The sequence below is a fragment of the Arachis hypogaea genome, chromosome 19, assembly GCF_003086295.3.
Source record: "Arachis hypogaea cultivar Tifrunner chromosome 19, arahy.Tifrunner.gnm2.J5K5, whole genome shotgun sequence".
Lineage (NCBI taxonomy): Eukaryota > Viridiplantae > Streptophyta > Magnoliopsida > Fabales > Fabaceae > Arachis > Arachis hypogaea.
The window spans coordinates 1,458,327-1,480,309 of record NC_092054.1 but is presented as its reverse complement, the minus strand read 5'-3'; the positions used below and the strand labels follow the sequence as shown (position 1 = coordinate 1,480,309).

At 28.7% G+C, this 21,983-nt stretch overlaps 2 protein-coding genes across 4 annotated transcripts; one reads left to right on the top strand and one right to left on the bottom strand.

Annotated features, from left to right (window-relative positions):
* The first annotated feature begins 3,175 nt into the window (after positions 1-3,175).
* Positions 3,176-11,764, top strand: LOC112775358 (uncharacterized). Of its 3 annotated transcripts, none has more exons than XM_025818931.2 (3): positions 3,176-3,672; positions 3,762-3,951; positions 11,578-11,764. In XM_025818931.2, the coding sequence occupies exons 1-2, from the start codon at positions 3,310-3,312 to the stop codon at positions 3,945-3,947; spliced, it is 549 nt and encodes a 182-aa protein (XP_025674716.1). In that variant the 5' UTR covers positions 3,176-3,309; the 3' UTR covers positions 3,948-3,951; positions 11,578-11,764. The 3 variants fall into 3 exon arrangements, with proteins under 3 accessions (XP_025674716.1, XP_072083176.1, XP_025674717.1); XM_072227075.1 differs by lacking the exon at positions 11,578-11,764 and adding an exon at positions 10,663-11,074 and having other exon boundaries at positions 3,261-3,672; XM_025818932.2 differs by lacking the exon at positions 11,578-11,764 and adding an exon at positions 4,896-5,105 and having other exon boundaries at positions 3,261-3,672.
* An 889-nt stretch (positions 11,765-12,653) lies between these two features.
* Positions 12,654-14,935, bottom strand: LOC112775357 (V-type proton ATPase subunit D). The gene is made up of 2 exons (XM_025818930.3): positions 14,776-14,935; positions 12,654-13,807 (listed from the first exon to the last, which is right to left on the bottom strand). Exon 2 carries the CDS (start codon positions 13,778-13,780, stop codon positions 12,992-12,994), a length of 789 nt encoding a protein of 262 aa, XP_025674715.1. The 5' UTR covers positions 13,781-13,807; positions 14,776-14,935; the 3' UTR covers positions 12,654-12,991.
* Between the last annotated feature and the right edge of the window lie 7,048 nt (positions 14,936-21,983).

Here is a 21,983-nt window from a genome sequence, read left to right as displayed (position 1 = left end):
TATAACTTCTCAAAAAGATATATTTTTTTAATATTTTTATTTTTACTATTAAAAATTTATCAAACACACTAAAAAATAAAAAAAATTATTAAAATAAAATATTTTAATTTAATAACGCTCAAATAACTACTATATCTTAAACAATCAAACTTAGTTAATTATAAAATCAAATACCAACCTTTTTATAGAGGTTGATCTCTCCGTCTATAAATATAAAACCTTATTTGGAAAATTGAATAAATTTGCATATATATATACTTTCATTAAGGGTATCCGCGGATCGGACCGGATCAGATATGGCCGAAAATTCGATCTGATCCGCACAATTTCCATCGGATCGGATCGGATATGATATCCGTACTTTTTAGTGCCGGATCTGATCCGCACATTTGCGGATCGGATCGGATTGGATATCGGATATATCCACATAATTAAACCTTCTCTTTTTAATTATATTTCTATGAAAAAAAATTTGATAAAAATATTTCTTTCATACTTTTAAACTTATTTATTCCTAAAGTATTTTTAATCAAACTTTCTCTAAATAACAAAAATAAAATAATACAATATATGAATAATAATTACTAACTAAAACATACAAACAAATAAATATAATACCAAACATATATATTTATTTATTTTTTAATTATTATAGTGCAGATCTGCGAATCCGCGGATCGGATACGCGGATGTAGAGCAGATATCCGCAATCCGATCCGCAAAGGGTGCGAATCGGATCGTATCCACAATTTTCGGATTGGATGCGGATATTTACCGCGGATCTGCGGATACGATCCGATCCATGCACACCCCTAACTTTCATAATAAAAACAAGAATGCGTGCCTCACACACCACACCGCAACCAATAGAAATAAAAAAGTTAGTGATCACATCTTTCACAATGAAAACTAAATTTCACTTTCATGAATTAACAAATAATAAATGAGACAAGTGGCGAAGAAAAATATAGAAACAACGAGCACCTGATTTTTGACAAATTTGATTCACTTAATTTAATCTAAATTAGCTTGAAATCAATTTATGAATAAAATAGTTCTGTAGAAAAGCATAAACTTGCATAAGAGATGGACCACAAAAATAAAATAAAATAAAATAGTGGCATTTTTGTAGATAAAATAGTATCTTTCAAAGGTGTGATGAATACACACTCATTATATATAATTAATAGTTTCTGAATTCCAATATATCCAGGCGAAGCAACTATATATGATTTGTCCCACGTCTTTAATTATTATTTTTGTAAATAATATATGATTGTCATGATTACATGTTTCTTTATATATACCTCTCCCTATCTCTATCTTATATATTAGAGTTGAGCAACATAGCAATAAGTTAATATGATAACTGAATAAATTAATCTATATAAACAATTATTGATAATTTGATTTAGCATAATAGTAAGCTGATATCCAATTCATCCACTGCAGCCAAGTTATCAATTTCATCCAAAAGAAATTAAACTCCTATATTATTAACTTATAAAATATTAGATATTTAAAATATGACCTATTTATAAATAATACATATATTAATTTTTAATTATAAAATTCAGTTATTTTACATTAAATTATTTATATAATAATAATCTTATTTATTGTAATAAATGCTGAATTAAATAAATTATTATTATTTTTTATTTGAAATTAATTAAAATTAAAAACAGAAATACTATCTTATTTGAATTTTAAGATTTAATGAGTGTCATATTTAAATATAAATAGTGACTTCAGAATTTTGGTATTCAATACATCAAAATTGGCTCTGATTCAGTCATATTACAAATCTATAAAGCTTTGGTTGAAAAAAATAAAAAAACTAAACTCTCTCGATTATACTCACAAATTCAGGTACGATTCCACACTTTTAAATTTTTTTTTTTAATAATTTAACATAAATTGAGATTAAAAAATCTTAAAATTTTTAACTAAATTAAATTAAAAATCAAACCTTTTTCTGATTCATATTTAACTAATTTTTTCCTTCTCTCTTTCTTTCTCTGTCTCTCTCTTTTGTTGGATGGGAAAAAATATATTTATAATTTAAAATTTGTAAAACATTTCATTCACATATCCCTTGATGATGATATCATATCAAGCTAGAGGAACATGAAGTCTTATTATTTTAAATAGGAAGAATACTATTATTTCTTCATTCAAATTTTTTAAATTTCAGCTTAACTAAAATTGTGTTAGCAAATAATCGCGGGATAATCTATACATATCAATTTCATCCATTTCAGAGAAGTATATATGAGGAAATAATTAAAGAACAATCATGAGCTTACATGCTAGCTAATTGCAGACGCATATAAATATTATAAATTCTTCTTTGTAATCTGTGTTTGTTTTTTTCTATATTTACATTGCTATTTTTTTTTTTGTCAGACCAATGTATATATATACATTAAAATTAACTATTAAAATTAATTAATAATATTATAAAATATATATTAAAATATAAATATATATTAAAAATAAATTAAATTATATATATTTATATATAAATATATTAATAACTGATTTTAGTAATTAATTTTAATGTACAAATAATATATATTTTTTTTAAAATTATCCTCCAAACTCATTACTCATACATATTATATACATGCATTAGTTTAAGAGGCGGCACAAAGTAATAATGATTTATATTTTCTTCAGATTTTTTTTTGGCAGATATTTTCTTCACATTATTGAGGCGGCCGAACTATAGCTTAATATTTTTTAATATTTTTTTTCTTTGTTCTTTTAATATTCATTTCATCGCCTTTTACACACACACAGTTTCTTTTTCTAGCCACTGAGTTTGTTTGGCCGCGTTCTCGAATTTTTTTTTAAATGATATTCTTTTAAAATTTTTTTTATAAAACTAAAAATAATTTTATATTTAGATATTTAATTATGACATTAAAAAATAAAAAAATATAATTTAATTGATTTAATGGCACTTAAACCAGCAGTATATATATATATATATATATATATATATATATATATATAATTTAATTGATTTGTGATTATTTGTATCATTATTGAATTATATTTACGAAAAATTAGCTTCGTCCCAAAATAAAAATCAAAGTATAAGCCCAATAAACAGAATCAGAATGCTAAAGGTACCCAATAAAAAGCCCAACCTATAAGCCCAACACTTACCTCCGTCAATCGAAGGTGCCAAAAAAAAAAAGGCACGGCAAAAAATAATAAATAGGAAATTAAGAACCCTAATTTGTGATTTGTTGTGCATCATTGACTAAAACTTCGCGTGCTTCTCCTGTGCGTTTTCTTATGGCTACTGTTGGAGATAAAAGTAGTAGGGACGAGATTGATGAAGAACTGAATAACACGGTGGAAGTAATAACTTCTTCTGATGAAGATTCAGATTCAGGATCAGGTTCAGATTTAGATTCAGATTACGAGATTGATGATAAACTGAATAACACGGTGGAAGTAGTAACTTCTTCTGATGAAGATTCAGATTCAGATTCAGATTCAGGTTCAGGTTCAGGTTCAGATTCAGATTCAGTTGAATCCGGACATAGGAGGCATCCTCCGGTTGGCGGAGGTGCAGACATTAACATAGATGAAAGATATGAGAAACTCTTGAGCAATTATGCTAAACAAGCCTTGCAAGTATACAATGACCAAAACGTATTGTCTATGATGATGGTTTTTGCTTTATTGATTTTAATTTATGTTTATAATCTCATTCACTAATGATTATTGTTATTACCATGTAGAATGCGAGTTATGAGCTTGATCACCTTGTGAAGGCTAGTAGCCATGTTGTTGCTGGCATGATGTATTACATTACTTTTACTGCACATTCTGGAGATAATGCGCCTCAAACCTTTGACGCCGGAGTATGGATGAAAATAATGAATTTTGGAACAGAAGTCACGTTTTGTGAGATGGCAACTGATTAAGCAGGTATCATCATGATTTATCTAATTTTTATGATGTATCTTGGCATATTGTTTGTTTTAGTTATGATTTTGTTGTTTGTGTGTGGATGCATTTGTAGTTTTATAACAGGTTTAATTACTCTCCGTTAATCCCTATAATTTTGTAAAATTTTCAATTAGGTCCTTATATTTTTTTTAATTGAGTCCTGCACTAAATTTTTTTTTTCAATTAAGTTATTTTTAGTAATAATTGGTTTAATTTTATAGAGACCAAACTAAAAAAAAGAATTGGTATAGATACCTAAATAAAAAGAAAAAAAGTGTAGGAATCCAATTAAAAAAAATTTTGGTGCAAGGACTCAATTAAAAGAAAAAAAACTATAGGAACCTAATTGAAAATTTTGCGAAACTATAGAACCAATAGAGTAATTAAACCTTTATAATATTGTTTTTCTTTGTGATTATTTATCATCAGGTTTGCAATTTGCATACATTGTGAAGTTCCTTTACATGAGTAATCATAGTTTCTGCCTATCATAAAATCATCAAAATATAATTGATATTGTTTCCATTTTTTTTATTAGGATATCTCATTTGATTTTAACGTGATGTTCTTTGTATATATTAATAATTGTTGACAAATAAAAATTAAAAACTGTTATGACTTCAAGTATTTCATAATTTTAATTAAACATAGTATTTTTTTTCTACTTTTCATGTGGATTGTGGTTCGTTTATTAAAAACTGTTATTGTTTCTATTTTTTTCTGTTTTAAGATATCTCATTTGATTTTAGTTTTATGTTTCTTGTATATATATTGATAATTGGCATAAAGTATTTGATAGTTTTGATTTTGTTTTAAACATTTTTCTCCTGTATTTCATGTGGTTATTCTGGTTTTTTTTCATTGATTATTTCTATTGGAGTTAATATAACATGCTGAAATACTCTTTTAATGTATTTATCTAGGAATTTAGTACATCTCAAGAAGTTGGTACATCTGAAACCTAAGTAGTAAAATATGAGTTTAGGTCTATGTTCTATTTGTGTATTTATTTATGGTTCTTGACATAGAAAAATTCGGATGTTGTTATATAATTTTAATACTCATGAAATAGTACTATGTGAATTAGCACAATGATAAACATAACTGATAGCTGATTAGTACATTTATATTTATTTAGTGTCTTAAGTTCTAAATTCTTGCGCTAAAATTTATAAGAATAATAAATATAAAATTTAAATTAATTAAAAATAATAATAATTTTTTAAAAATAAGAGACATAATTAATTAAAAAATTAAAATAATATAATATTAAATTTAAAGACCGAATAAAAAATAACAAGTAATATTTTTTATTATTCTAACACTCATAAAATAATACAATGTGTATTAACTTTTAACCCAACAATAATTGTACTTTAATAAAAAGAAAAAATTCTTACCACTAGATATTTTCTCTTAATCTTCAACCAAAACAGTCAAATCATGAGTGAAATTGGGTCTGAAAATCAAGAACTTATTTTGCAACCAAGCTTATTAGAAGGAGGATGGTGAGGTCCTACTTGCTCTTGATACTCGATCGAACAGTCAAACTAATCTTACAACGCTACAGTTGACACCCTCAATGTTGAGACTTGAACAAAAAAAATTCTATTTGTGAAGAGTGGTTTTTGAAATACATACATGATTATTATTAAATTCTCTTACAGAATGAATCTTTTCAATTTTTTTTAAGAAGATAAACTATGATATTTTATCATTTATTTTGTAAATAAAACCAAAAAAATATTAAAATATGAAAGATTATATTTTATTCTCTCAATTAAAAAAATACATTTTCAATTCATCCTAATTCACTAAATATAATTGATATCTCATTTTAAAAATTATATATTAAGAATTTTAATTTGTTTTATAATTTTTTAATTTTTTTAATTTTTTATATTTTTAATAAATTAAATCATATGTATTTTTAAATTTTACTTAATTAAGTATTAAAAGATGAATTAAAATTTCTAATAATTACTCATGCTCTTGTAGTAATTACTTAAAACATGATGTATACTCATCACATCTTTCTATTTTAAATAATCAAATCTATTTAATTATAAAATTAATTAAAATATTTCGTATATACTAAAAATTAATCACTAAATTAATTATTATATATTTATATATTATATATTTTAATAATTAATTATTTTAATAATTAATTTGTTATAAACAACAACAACAAAGTCTTGTCCCACTAGATAGGGTCGGCTACATGAATCAAACGACGCCATTGTACTATATCATGTATCATATCTACAGAGAGACAGTTTACCTATAGATCTCGTTTGACTACCTCATGGATGGTCTTCTTAGATTTTCCTCTTCCTTTTACCCATTGTCCATCTTCCATCTCATTCACCCTCCTGACTGGGTGTTCTGTCGGTCTTCTTCTCACATGTCCAAACCACCCGAGACGCGTTTCAACCATCTTTTCCACAATGGGTGCTACTCCAACTCTCTCCCTTATATCTTCGTTCCTTATTTTATCCAATCGTGTATGACCACTCATCCATCTCAACATCTTCATCTCTGCCACACTCAGCTTATGTTTATGCTCCCCTTTGGCTGCCCAACACTCCGTACTATAAAGCATAGCCGGTCTCATAGCAGTGCGATAGAATTTACCTTTAAGTTTTAAAGGCACTTTTTTGTCGCATATAAAACTATATGCACTCCGCGACCAACCTGCCTGGATCCTATGATTTACATCTTTTTCAATCTCTCCATTATCCTGTATGATACATCCAAGATACTTAAAACTTTTAACTTTTGGTAGGATGTTTTCTCCAATTTTCACCTCTATATTAGGGTTTTCCCTTCTCAGACTGAACTTACATTTCATATATTTCGTCTTGCTACGGTTTATGCGCAGACCATACACTTCTAGAGCTTCTCTCCATAAGTCCAACTTCTTATTTAGGTCTTCTCTTGACTTTTCCATAAGGACGATATCATCGGCAAAAAGCATGTACCATGGCACAGGTTCTTGGATGTGCTCTTTGAGTACTTCCAAGATTAATGTGAAAAGATATGGGTTTAAGGATGATTTCTGGTGTAATCCTATACCAATAGAAAATTTCTCTGTCACACCACCTTGAGTCTTCACACTAGTTGTGGCCCTATCGTACATGTCTTTAATTGCACGAATATATGCGATTCTTACTCTCCTCTTTTCTAAAACCCTCCATAAAACATCCCTTGGCACCCTATCGTATGTTTTTTCCAAATCAATAAAAACCATATGTAGATCCCTTTTATTATTACGATATCTCTCCATCATCCTTCTTAACAAGTATATCGCTTCGGTTCTCTATTACTTGTGTCTCTTTTCTCAATCTCTGTTCTATCACCCTTTCCTATAACTTCATGGTATAGCTCATGAGCTTGATCCCTCTATAGTTTCTGCAACTTTGTATATCCCCCTTATTTTTGTAGATAGGTACCAATGTGTTTTTTCTCCACTCATCAAACATCTTCTTTGACCTTAAAATCTCATTAAAAAGCTTGGTTAACCAGTTGATGTCTTTCCCTCCAAGGCCCTTCCAAACATCAATCGGGATATTATCAAGTCCTACTGCCCTGCAATTTTTCATCTGCTTTAGAGTCTCTTTTACCTCGAAGTCTCGAATCCTTCGATAGTAGTCAAAGTTTTGATCTTCTTCCCTTGTGCATAACCGACCAAAGCTCGGAAGAGTCTTCTGTCCTTCATTAAATAACTCGTAGAAGTAGCTCTTCCACCTTTCATTAATCTTCTCCTCTTGAGCTAGCATCTCTCCATCCTTATCCTTTATGCACTTAACCTGATCCAAATCTCTTGTTCTTTTTTCACGGCTCTTTGCGATTCTATATATATCTTTTTCTCCTTCTTTCGTACCCAAAGACTGGTAGAGACCCTCATATGCTCTTGTTCTTGCCTCACTTACAGCCACTTTTGTCTCTTTCTTAGCCACCTTATACTTTTCCCAATTATCTGCATTGCGACATAAAGACCATTCTTTAAAACACCCTTTTTATCTTTATCTTTTCTTATACACTCGCATTCCACCACCAAGACTCCTTGTCTCTTGGTCTTATTCCTTTATATTCACCAAAATTTTATTTTGCTGTTCTTCTAATAACTTCTGCCATCTCCCTCCACATCTCTTCCGCGCTTCCTTTCTCATCCTAATTTGCCTCTTTTCCTACCTGTCTTAGGAAGCTTCTTTGTTCCCCACCTTTCATCTGCCACCACCTCGTCATTGGGTTCTTTGTATGATGTCTTTTCTTCAACTTTTGCTCAACGTGAAAATTCATGACGAGCATTCTATGTTGTGTTGTCAAACTCTCCCCGTGATAATTTTACAATTAATGCAAAATTTTCGGTCGATTCTCCTCAATAAGAAGTTGATTTGAGAGCTTGTCATGCCACTCTTATAGGTTATAAGATGTTCGTCTCTCTTTTTAAAACATGTATTTACGATGAGAAGGTCAAAGGTTGAGGAAAAGTCCAAAATAGTTTTACCCTCGGCATTTATCACCCCGAAACCATGGCCTCCGTGAATACTTCCATATTCAGTCATTTCTCTTCCAACATGACCATTTAAATCTCCTCCTAAAAAAAATCTTATCTGACGAAGGTATGCCTTGGACCAAACTCTCTAGATCCTCCCAAAACCTTATCTTGTGTTGTTCGTCCGAACCCACTTGCGGTGCATAGGCGCTTATCACATGAAAAGTACCTTCCTCCACCACAAGTTTGATAGAGATGATCCGATCTCCCCCCTCTTGACATCCACTACGTCCTTCTTCCACTGCTTATCCACAATAATACCAACCCCATTCTTAATCTTCACATTTCCTGTATACCAAAATTTGAAACTAGAAGTATCCAACTCTCTAGCCTTCGCACCAAGCCATTTTGTTTCTTGTAGGTACATAATGTTAATCTTCCTTCTTGTCATGGTGTCCACCACCTCCATGGACTTTCCTGTTAGAGTGCCTATGTTTCATGTCCCAAATCTCAACCTTCTGTCGCTCCAACCTTTACCTTTTACTTTGTGAACTAGCTCATTTACCCTCGTCCGTTCACGAAAATGCAGGAACTCTTACTCATTTAACACTACATCCGGACACCCGATGCAGCAGCTCTTGCTCATTTGACACCGTACTCGAGCCATATAGCGCGTTGCTTCCGGGCAACGACCTAGTTTTAGTACAATAATGTCTTTGATTCATGTCATGGGGGTTCGACTATGTTTTTATGTTGGTTGTCGAAGACCTAACACAACTTTCCTTCTTTATCCGGATTTGGGACCGGTTACATACCGCAAGTGTAACATAAACGGAATTAATTAATTTGTTATAAAAAATAATTAAATTTATAATAGAAAAATAATTAAATATATTTATAATATATAATAAATTTTTTTATAAAATGTTGAATATTTTTTTTTCCGCATAGTGATTACTAATTTTCAGTGTATGGATGATTGTAGAATCAAATACAGATATACTATCTTTTTATAGATGTTGATCACTCCCTTTATATATAATTTAAAAATATTTGTGGCACTATAGCTCAAAATTGAATAAAATTATATATACATACTTTCATATGTTTGGTACCACCATCACTGTTGGAGCTTGTTAAACAAAGAATAGCCTTATATACAAGAGACTAACAAAATTGTTATTCTAACTAATAGAGTAAAAATATAAAATGAATGATCTAACTATATATATCTTAGTCATGCTAATAGAATTACTATAATAAATAAGCAATTAATCATTAACAAACTCCAACAATCACATTTTCACAGTGAAAACCAAATTTCACTTTCATGAATTAACAAATAATAAGTGAGACAAGTGGGGAAGACAAATATAGAAACAACGGAGCACCTGATATTTTGCCAATTTGGTTCCGTTAATTTAAGCTAAATTAACTTGAAATTAGTTTATAAATAAAATAATTTCTGTAGAAAAAACATTAACTTACATAAGAGTAGATAAGATATGGACCACAATAAAAATAAAATAAAATAAAATAGTGGCATTTCTGAAGATAAGAACAAGACATAGTTAAAGGAATTTATCCCATGGCATATAGTATCTTAATTCCCAAGTCATGAATAAACATTCATGATAATGAATTATAATTCAAATAACATAATCTCTTTATACTCGTTTAAAAAAATCGTAAATTTAAGTCTCCTTATCTATAATAAATAAAAAACAAAATACACACTCATATACATACTAATTTCTCAACTGGCAAAGCAACTATATATGATTTGTCCCGCGTCTTTAATTATTATTTTTATAAAAATAATATATGATTGTCATGATTACATGTTTTTTTATATATACATCTTTTTATTTTTATCTATATCTTATAAATTAGAGTTAAGCAACATAACAATATTTAATTTTGATATGATAACTGAATGATTTCATCTATATAAACAATTATTGATAATTTGATGAAGCATAATTGTAAGCAAATATCCAATTCATCCACCGAAGTTATCAATTTCATCCAAAAGAAATTTAACTTTTATATATATATATATATATATATATATATACATACATACGTGAATTCTACTCTACCCTCTTTAAAATAAAGAATAAATTACTCCTCGCGATATATACAGTGATTAGACTTAGCTGAAGTTCATGCTTTGCTAACGATTACAGAAACATTATTGAAAGTTAAAGCAAAACGTGGTGCAGCGGTTGATGATGATTCCAACCGTAAAGACAAACTAAAATTTAAGTCACTTCGGTCACTTGTTTTCATACTAATGGGTCGTGGTAGAATGCAAATAAGGGAACATCAACGCAACGCTGTCATGATAGTTGCTACTCTCATCGTAACCGCAATTTATCAAATGGTTCTGAGTCTCCCTGGTGGACTCACTTAGGGCAGTAGCGACAGTGGTCCAAATAGTAATAATCTTGTAAACGCTACTTCATCCCTCAATTCTACTGCAGTAGAGAAATCTGTTTTGTCAAGCAATGTTTTTGGTACTATGTGTAAATATTTTTAAAAATGTAATGATATTGTTATCAAATTTTAAGAGAAACATAGCGTCAATTGAAAAGAAAAGAGAAGATAACGTGAATCTTGAAGTTCTGGTGAAAGGATTATTTATGATAATCACTATATATGTCACTAGAAATAATTTACCTTTTATTTTAAAGAAAGTATAGGAAACTTCACCATATATAAAATGTTGTTTGTGTGTGGATGCATTTTTACTTTGACAATGTAATTTTGTTTTGTGATTATTTTATCATAAAGTTTACATACATCGTGACTCAAATAATTATTTGTAATTGTTAAGTTGTTTGCATGAGTATTCCATCTATTTTTTTTATATCAAGATATTTCATTTAATTTTAGCGTGCTCTTTGTATATATTGATAGTTGTTGACAAATAAAAAATAAAAAATAAAAAATGTCATAGTTTCAAGTATTTCATATTTTTTATTAAGTATTATATTTAAACATTTTCCTCCTTCTTTGGTGCTCTTAGTCTATTTTTCTACATTGATTATTTGCATTGGAGTTAATGTTACCAAACTGAAATTCATTCTTTATTTATACAGGGAGCTGGTACATCTCAGGTGTAAGTTGCGGAGCCAAGTCGCAGTGATGGATTATGTGTACCCAATAAAATTGTGGTTTAGTTGGTTCTTATAAAAAAAAATACTTTGGTTTAGTTGTTAATAACACTAGTTTTTCCGGTTAAAACAAAGTTAATTGAGAATATAGCTAATTGTTTTGTCTAGAAAATTCAATGGATTAACCTTTTTTAGTTGTCAGGAATTAACCAATATAAAAGAACGTCCAAAAGCAAATCATTTAACTTAATGGACAATCAAATTTCGGTTGAACTAAACCAATTAAGCAAAATTTACAAAATAATAAAATTGAAATGTGAAGTAATGGACCGAGCAGCTCTCAGAATTTCACACAACATATGTATTTGATTGCTTCAGTCTAAACGAAATTCAATTTAAGTATAAAAGAATAGTCAAAATGTAGCAAAATTTGTACATTGCTGAAACAGGGAAGCACGAAAATGTTTGAATTTAAGGTGCTAATACAGGACATATGTACACAAAAACAAAAGCAGAGATGCTGAATAGATAATGCATTTTTTTTTCCCCTTCAACTAACATTATCATTATCATTCAGTTTCTTCCTTCAATTTTATGATGCACATGTAAGTTCTCTGCATTACAGCTTAAGTTTATGCAGCAACTCTTAACCACTAACCAACACACACTGAAAAAAGGAGCATCTAGTGGAGGATTATCATTAAATGAGCAAATAAAAACTTAATAACAATCAAGATCCTTAGAAACAAACTTTTTGCTTTCTTGTCCTGATGTGCATTACTCTCAGCCCTTTTTTACCATCTCAAAATAGACAAAACTATTTTGCCAATGAGGTCTTGACACAAGTAAAATACTTATGATACAAAAATTAACAGCAGAGCCTATCCTCCAAGGTGGAACATGGATTAGACAATAATGTGAAATACAGCTAATAAGCTCCAAATACAATTTAGATACAACGAAAGTGTCATTGGAAGACTAAACTAATGCAATCAGCATCACAAAAGATATAAGTCCTAATAAATATAAATTTGCTCTTCCACATGTTCCATAAATCATGATTCAGCTACAACAAATAGATTCCATTATAGCATGTAACATACTTTCGAATGGGAAATCAAAGGTAATCACCACATACCTAACATTCATAAGATACTAGAAGAACCATACTTTGGAGTGCTGATTGTCTCGATACCTCTGAATATGATATAAATGATGTTCATAAATAACAAACAAATAATTGAACATATACCAAGCTCCTTTATTCATGGTACAGAACACTATCGTCTAAACAATTGTAAGTAAGTTTCTCACCCAGAGGATGCAGCGGCAGCACACGACAACAGAGCCAAGTTTATATTCAGAACAATGAAAACCAAACAAAACCAATGCTCTACATTCAGAAAATGATATCCTCGTCTTTCTGGGTTGCTGCAGACAAAATGTTTTGAGCATTATTCAGTGAAATACCTCTTTGCAACGCAAGCTTCTCAGCAACCTGTTCCTCAGCAAACATCTTGGCAGATTGCATCTGTTTCTCGATTTCCCTCTTTTTATATCCTTGGATCTTCTTCAACCTAAAGAAATCCTCCCTTTCTAGCTCATCCAATTCTCCCTTAATGTAACTAATGGTATTCTCCAACCTAGGCTTCACCACATTCTCAAGGGCATTAACCCTCCGGTTTGTAGTCTTGATTGCCTCATCGAGTGTGAGGAAGGATGTCTGAAGAGAGGCAAGCTCCACAAGGACCTCAATTGCCTTGATGTAAGCAACTCGGCACTGCTGCACCTGCTGGCCACCCCGGGCCAATCCAGTGAGGTCATTCTTGTTAACCTCGCCGTCATTGGTATACTCGAACTTGGGAAGCTTAACACCAGCAACATTCTCCTGCCGGGATCGGACCTTGAGGGAGGCCTCACGAACATTCTCGAGCACAACATGCTTAATGTTGTCACCAGCAACGTACTTTGCCTCGGTCAGAGCAAAAGAAGAGGTCTTCATGATGTCCCCCATTGATTCCTTGGTAGACACAATCTTCTTCAGGATCTGCCTGAACTGCACAGTAAGTGCATCACTCTTCTTCTTTAGGAGAGCGTGACCACGCGTGGCTCCAACCAAACGAGCCTTCACCACTCCCAGCATCGTCACCGTGGGGACAACATTCAGACGCTGTGTTTGCCCCGACATCTTTCTTTCTTTCAACCCTAACAATATCTGATCCCAAACACAAACCACACAAATAAACAAGGATTTCAGTTCCCTTTGACCGATCATCAGTAAGGGGGTGTGTGGTTCAAGTATTACTTTCTTACAAAGATTCCATTTCCATGGGAATCAAATATACCCAAGAGGAAGGTGGGAATTGAAATGATGAGATTTTGATCCCTAGAATCAAACTTGCATGAAAATAGCTTTTCAAACTTTGAACCAAACATAAGCATATAATATTCCCATCTTAAAATTCCTAGGAATTATTTATAATTCCGCCAACCACACACACCATAAATGTAAATCTATTCTCACTAAGTTCAATATGCTACATCTATTATAGAAAGATTAGACAATTATATTTTCATTTCCAGTGTCAAATCATGAAGATATTTAAATTCATAAAGGTTCTTGTCTCATTACCATTCAAAAACTTTGAAATCAAACCCAATAATGTGTGGACTATAATTCAGCAAAAAAATAAAATAAAATGCGACATCAAAATTTTCAAGTACTCATGATACTGTTACTATTACTACGAATTAGATCATTCTTACACATACCGATCCAAATGCATATCAACATATCCCTTTCATTGCCCTGTTTCAACTTAAGCTAATGACTTTGAACAAATTTACAAATTTTATTTTATGTAAAAGATAAAAACTCAGTTTCAGACCCTAAATTATTTTTAAAAAGAGAGAGTAGAAATTCGCAAGTAAAATTAAGCTAACCAGAGAGACCTATGAACAGAAAAAGAACAAAATGAAGAAGAGTGAAAGTGCTGGGATTTTTTTTTTTTTTTTTTGGTTTTCAATCAAATAGTTAGATGTGAGTGGATGATGATGCAGTACAATAGGAATTAATTTCAATAAAAAAAGATCAGATTCAGAATGGTGAAATTAAAATTTGAAAGCAACTCTGAATTGAGGGTAGCAGAAAGAGAGAGGAACATAGAAGAACTGGAGATTCACCTGCAAAGAGCAGTTGGCGCTCGAAGATCGATCAAGAGCAGAGAGAGAGAGAGAGAGAGAGAATGAAGCAAGAGAGAGAGAGAGAAGAGGCTTGCTTAATTAGAATATGATTTTTTTTTTCGGTGATGGATATGTGAGGTTTTCATATTTTTGTTTACCTGGACATGTTTCTGTGATTTTTATTTTTTATTGTTTATTAGTGGGCTTTATTTTTCTATAAATGGGCTTGTCAAAAAGGCCTAATAAACTCCCATTTAGACAAATATCGTGTTCGAGTCCAAAAAGAAGAAGTTTTTCTTTTTCATTATATATATGACACTTGCATGAGTGAGTTTTTAAATTTGGACTTGGGCCTTTGGCCCCTCAATCTACCAAAAAAAAATTTGGACTTGTTTTTTCAATCGAGACCTTCTGAGTTACTTAATCCACCAATTCTAGTATGTTTAATTGTTTATGGTTTGTTTCCTCTTTCCGGAATTTCCTAGTCTCTTCACTTGCAACTACATAATTGTGTCTTTAATTAAAATAGTGTTAGAAATGTGAGGAGTGTTGAAGTTAGTCCCACATCAAAGAAAGTAAGAAAGAGTGAATAGTTTATAAGATGAGAGACCCATTAATTTAATATCTTAAGGTTTTGAGTTGGATGTGGTGTTTTTTTATCTTATGTTCTCTCACTTGATAGAGTTGTGGCACAATGGATGCAAAGAAACACCCTCAAAATGTTGGGTTTGGACCTCACAAAGGAGAGAAAAAAAACCCAACAAAAAAGACAATGCATATTAGAATGGTGATGAGCTTCTACCACAAATATAGATGATTTCTACCATGACAGACATAGTGATAAATAATAAGTAGAATGACAACCCATGAGTATTATTTTTCAAAATTTCATAAACCGGCTTGTGAATATGTTGCTCTGTAATATTTAATGTTAACATGGTTAAGCTTCTTAAAAGTTTCTGATCTATTAGCATCTCTAAAGCCATGATGAGTACCAAATTTAAAACATTAATTAGAACGTTGCATTGACATTAGCATTAAGTCAATGCATAATTCGAAACACATACTCGTTGTTTAAATGTATGTTAAACATTTTCTTATAAAGGAATTTGAATATATTTCGTCAAATATGATTTTTCTTGCAAGGAATAATTGTATTATTGTTTATAACTCTTTCAAGTTTCAAACTTCCAAACCCAGGTTTGAGCTTGAATCTAATATTTTGGGATGTATAAGTCCGTAGCATATTGTTGGTTTTTTTTTTTAACATCTCAGTTTTTTTAATTATGTTTATTATTTAATTAATTAAGTTTATAATAATTTAAATTTTAATTTCATAATAAAATATTAAAAAATAATACATTTAAAAAACTAGCATATTTAATTTAAAATTTAAAAATATAAAAATACTAATTTTAGTGAATTTCTTTTAATTGACAATAAATAATCTTTTAAGATATAGTCATAATTAATTCTATATTTATTGGATTGAATGATCTTTAATTATAAGAAAAGATAAGAAAACTAACTTTTATTCTTTAAATTGAGTGTAAAATCAAATTTAAATTAAGTAGATAATATAAGTTCATAGTAGAAAATCGCACTCTAACCAGTCAGCCTGATATACTAATAGTCTAATAGTATTTTGTGAATATCTCAAGCTGTGGTTATGCGATTGACTTCATTTAAAGTTCATTTTAAAGCTAACTAAATTATCTATAAATTTGCGCCTAATAGCTGTTTTCAAATTCCAAACATATAAACTTTATAGGACTTGCAAAGTGACGATTGGGATTGAAGATTTCACCTAAACGCGAGTTAGACTCTCCTAACACAATCTGTACATACCTAAGAACTATTCGAGTCCTTTCTTTCTCATTTTATTCTTTATTTTTATATACAAAACGTTCTAAATAACCTACCTTCTCTATCTTCTATTATGTCTATAAGTTGTCATTCATATACTTTTTCTATTTTATTATAAGAAAAATCATTATTTCTTCTCACTTTTTTACTCTCACTCTAAACCCTTCGCCAAACTCCTCTGAACTATGCAAACTACGGAATATAGAGATTTCCTTTCTATCCAGTCAAAGATTCATACCTACATCAGAATATACGCAAAGTCTAACCATGAAACAAGTTTCTCTTTACTAACAAATCGTATTTATTTGCGTTGGAATATATATAGGATTTCTACAGAAATCAGGAGGCAAGGGTTTTATACTATCTTTTCATATGTCATATCTTAAATGTTTCTGAATATAGATGGTAGCATTGCATGTCATGATATAACATCTCTTTATTTCATACGCATTATGCATTATAATAAACATCTTATGTGCATTAAAAAACTGAGGGAATGATCATTCGATAAGGGAAGATTACCCCAAAGACAAGATATCGACATGATCTTTCGGTAAGAAAAAGTGATCGATCGGGATAATCTTTCGGTAAGAGAAGGTAATCGAGAAAACTTTTGGGATAAGAACCTTTAGTAAAGGAAGGAAACTTCCACTTTTTTATACCGGTTTGAACTCAATACATTCCAAAGTCAAAGTAATGTTAAAAGAATGCTTAAAAAAAATTAAAGTCTATTTCATGCATTGCATAAGAGTTTTTTTGGTCAACAAGAAATATTTTCTTTTCATGTGAAGAAAAGTTAGGAGAATGTCAAGAGAAATTAAATCAAAATCCATTTGTTTGCATTGTGTATAATTTAACATTATAGACATTCAGTCATAAATCACATTGTCATAACATAAATAAAAATAAGAAGTATCTAAAAGTTATACTACTCCGAATAATAAAGACTTTTGAAAATAATAATTGAACAACATTGCATCATTATTGTTTTTATTTTAAAATTCGAAGTGGCCGGGAATGGATACAATAATACCATATGGATAAACTACGGATAAATTTTTGTTTTTCATCCCTCTCTTCGTACCATATTCAGGAACGACGCGACACAAAACAATACACTGCTCAATTGAGCTAAAAAGACCAGTGCACTATTAGGAGCGAGATATCAAGGGCATAGATACGCGGAATATTAAGCACTTACCCAAATTCATATTAAAAAGGGAGAGTAGTCGATTATTTTAGTCATAGTTATTTAAATTGAGAGAATTATGATTTCTTGTGTGTCTTATTTTATTTTTATTGAGTGACTACAATTATGGATATGATATTTTTTTTTAATAATTATTTGATACGAATAAAATTTGTCATTATTTTTGTAATTATAGTTTAGCATGTACATTTTTCATGTTAATCTCTCTAGATCCACTTATATTTTTCAACTAGTAACTATTTTAGTAAAAACTAGTTATCCACTATTTTTTATATATAAATAAAGAAATAATATATATGTATAGTTTTGATAAATTTTAGGTAAACTATATAAGTGTAATTTATCCAAAAATAAAGTAAAAATCTAGTTTGTTCCTTCAACTAAAAAAAAATAGCAAAATTTATTATAGAAATGGTGTGATTTGATTATTTTTTTATCGATTTTAGTCAAATGAGAAAAACACATTATTTTATTCGTAAAAAAATAGAAAAAATCGATGCTTGCTGAAGGTAAAGTTTACAAATAAAAAAAAATTTTCTGTCGTGTATCTCGATTAATGCAGCCTCATATCATTCAATTATAGATTTTTAAGTATTAAGCGAAATGTTATACTTATATTATGGAATTAGATTATCTTTACTCCACTAGTAGCAATAGGCGGCATGAAGGAAGAAGCACTACGATTAGGAATTGAAAACACAAAAATTTTGTAAAAAAAATTTTTTTTTTTTTTGGGATTAGAACTAACAAGAATGATTGGGACAATAAACATACATCTCGTTCGTATTTTTGTATACTTGTATAACCATTGAAGAGTGTTGAGGTGACTAATTCCAAAAAATTAAGCGGCGTTGAGAACAAAGAGAAAAAGAAAATTATGAAGATAAAAGTCTAGACAATTATTAATTAATACACACTCTATGCCCATTCTAATATATGAAAAACATTTTCAGATTTTTAAATTGAAAGTTGTGTCAACTAATAAGGACCCACAATGTTTTAACTAGACCTATATGCTACTTGTATATATAGCCAAAAACATGTGCTAACAATAAATATAATAATAGTAATTAAGACTAAGACCTATGGAATTTGAATTCCAATAATTTTCTTTCTTGCATGAATAGCATATTCGTCAACCTAGCCTGACATATAGTAGCTAGGTTAATTGAATGTAAATATCATGCATAGACCAATTTTTATAATGGCTGGAACGAGTTTAATACTCTGCATTCGTTGACTATATAAATTACAAACACATTTTTATTTTCACTTCCTAACACAAATTTATTCAATGCAAAACCTTTTTTTCTTGTAGGATTTGGTTAAGTTCTCTGAATCTTCTATATTAATTCATTGGTTTGCAGTGGTCGGTTTGAAGTTTTTGATTCAATCACACTACTATAGTGGGAGTTGGGGAGTATTATTTATTATAAACCATTTTTTTTTCTTTGTCATTTTCTTAAGAACTTGTTTGCCCTTCATGTTGTTGTTATTATATATATATATTTTGATATACTTGACAGTATAAAACATTTTACATAGTCATATAATTATATTTTTTTTGAATGATTATTTATTCAGTTAATATAAAATGTAGTTATTTTTATTAATGTAATATTACATAATTAGATGTACGTATAAAATTATTTTATATTGACAGTGCATCAAAATTAAAAAATATATATCAAAAAAATTATTTATACACTAAAATCAGTTATTAAAATTAACTACTAATGTATTTGTGTATAAATATTTATTGTGATTTAATTTATTTTTAATATATATTTATATTTTAATATATATTTTATACTAGTGACTAATTTTAATGACTGATTTTGATGTATACGTAACATAGTCATATATGTGTGTGTGTGTTTTCAACTCAACATATCATTGAGTACTTATCATATAATACATTTTCTAAACATGTATAATTATATAAAGATGTTACTCTTACCGATTACAACTTTATAATACATACATATGTAAATATATATGTTGGAGAAAGAAATTGAATATAGAAAGAATTAAATCAAACTGAGAAAATTAGAGAGAATTAAGAGGGAAAGAGATAATTAGAATTTCAGAAAGGAAAAGATATAAATTATTTAATTCTCCCTATTATATTTTTACTATTTCTGTTTATAGTAAATGAAACTATCCTAATTGGGTTTGGCCAATATTTTACTCGCAACAATATATATATATATATATATATTGACAAAAAGAGAATTTAATTTTATATTATTCCCATGTGCATGAGATGGTTCTATTTAATTTGTAGAATTTTCAAATCAATAGATGATTTAGTCAAATACTTTAACGGTTGTATCAATTTATAATTAAATGGCTATTTAAAATTTTTATAACAATAATGTATGAAATTTAAATTATTAAATTGAGAAATTTAGAGTCATAATATAAATAGAAGATTTTGGCAAAAATAAAATAAATAAATTTGAATTTATCAAAACTAAATAATTAGGTTGGTTTGGTTAGGTTAGAAATTTTCTAAGCAAATTTAAAGAAAACCAATTTTATCAAAATTAGGTTAGTTTGGTGTGGGTCGTAGTTTAAAGTTAAATGGCATACTTTAATCTTGCAATAATATATATAAATATATAATATTTACTTATGAGATTGTATTACTTAATAATACCATCGAGATAATAAATACTTTAAAATTTGCAGAAAAAGAAAATAAATTTAGAATGATTTAATTACTAAAATTTTAATTGTGAAAATATCCAGATATACAATTTTTTTTCCCTTTAAACAAAAAGAAAAAAGAGGTTGAACCCATACATGACATGACTAATAATATTGGATCATTTGGATGTATATATTTTAAGTTGAAAAAAAAAAAAGAACTCGTGAATTTGAGAATCAAATTACCTTTAATTGTTGGTTTGGTTTGGTTTTAATTTGAATCACTGACTACTCAAATTGATTTCATTAATATGGTTTGAATTTTAATTCAACGTCATGAACAGTAGTTTAATTCGATAAAAACACTCCTCTTTTGGAGTTTTTATACAATAAAAATTCACACACACACTCATGTATATTTGCGCTACTTTATCTCTTAAAAATATAAGACAATTTAATTAGTCACTCAATTAAACTATATTATTATTCAATTTTTTTTTAGAAAAAAATATTAGAGGTCAAACAAGTTTAATAAAATGAAAAGATAATTTTTCACTTTTTAAAAAATGTTATTAGACACTATGTATAATTAAATTTATATTTTATTGTGTTAGGAACTAATAATTTGTGTAATGTTTTAAAAAGTTAGGAATTAATTTGCCAATTTTGTTTGTGATAGAGGCTAACTTATTCAAAATAAAAATAGTTAAAACCAATTTAATGTATTATTTAAAAGTATTAGCAAATATACTACTCATTTGCAATGTACTATTAGAAAATTAATTTATAACTTCTTTTATTACAAACCATCTTAACAAGTAACCTTCAAAACTCTATACATATTATTAGCACATTCATACAAACTATAATAATAACACTAACTATAGAATTTTAGATAACACTACTCAAGATAAAAATAGTGATATGCAAGAGACAGGTTAAACAAAAATCTTGGCTAAAAAAGGTCAAGAACAGAAATTAAAGTACTACCATATAAAAAAAGAATTGATCACAGCCGACATCACGAAATAATAATAATAATAATAATAATAATAATAATAATAATAATAATAATAATAATAATAATAATAATAATAATATGTAGCTAGGGCGCTTATATAAAAGATATTTTGTTGATATTAAATTATAATAAATAATTGTTGATATTTTCTATGTATTTTTTAATTATATATATAATATCTTAGATAATTTATATATAGAGAGAGAAATAATTATTAATACATATTTTTCCACTTATATATATTATTTTGTATCTTATATAAAAAAAATTTAAGTGTATCAAAAATATTGATATTCCAATTATTTTAACATTAATTTCAATTAATTTATATTTTTTATAATTCAAATCAATAGTTAAAATAATTAAAATATTAATATTTTTGGTACACTTAAAACTCTTCCTCTTATATAATACGTTCACATAATAATTCAGAAAGTGTGTGTGTTTGGCTGAATTATA

Excerpts from the sequence above, each read along its gene's own strand:
- LOC112775357 (XM_025818930.3), bottom strand. The coding sequence starts at position 13,780 with ATGTCGGGGCAAACACAGCGTCTGAATGTTGTCCCCACGGTGACGATG.
- LOC112775358 (XM_025818931.2), top strand. The coding sequence starts at position 3,310 with ATGGCTACTGTTGGAGATAAAAGTAGTAGGGACGAGATTGATGAAGAA. Across the intron at positions 3,673-3,761 it reads AAGTATACAATGACCAAAAC|AATGCGAGTTATGAGCTTGA; the intron begins GTATTGTCTATG and ends ATTACCATGTAG.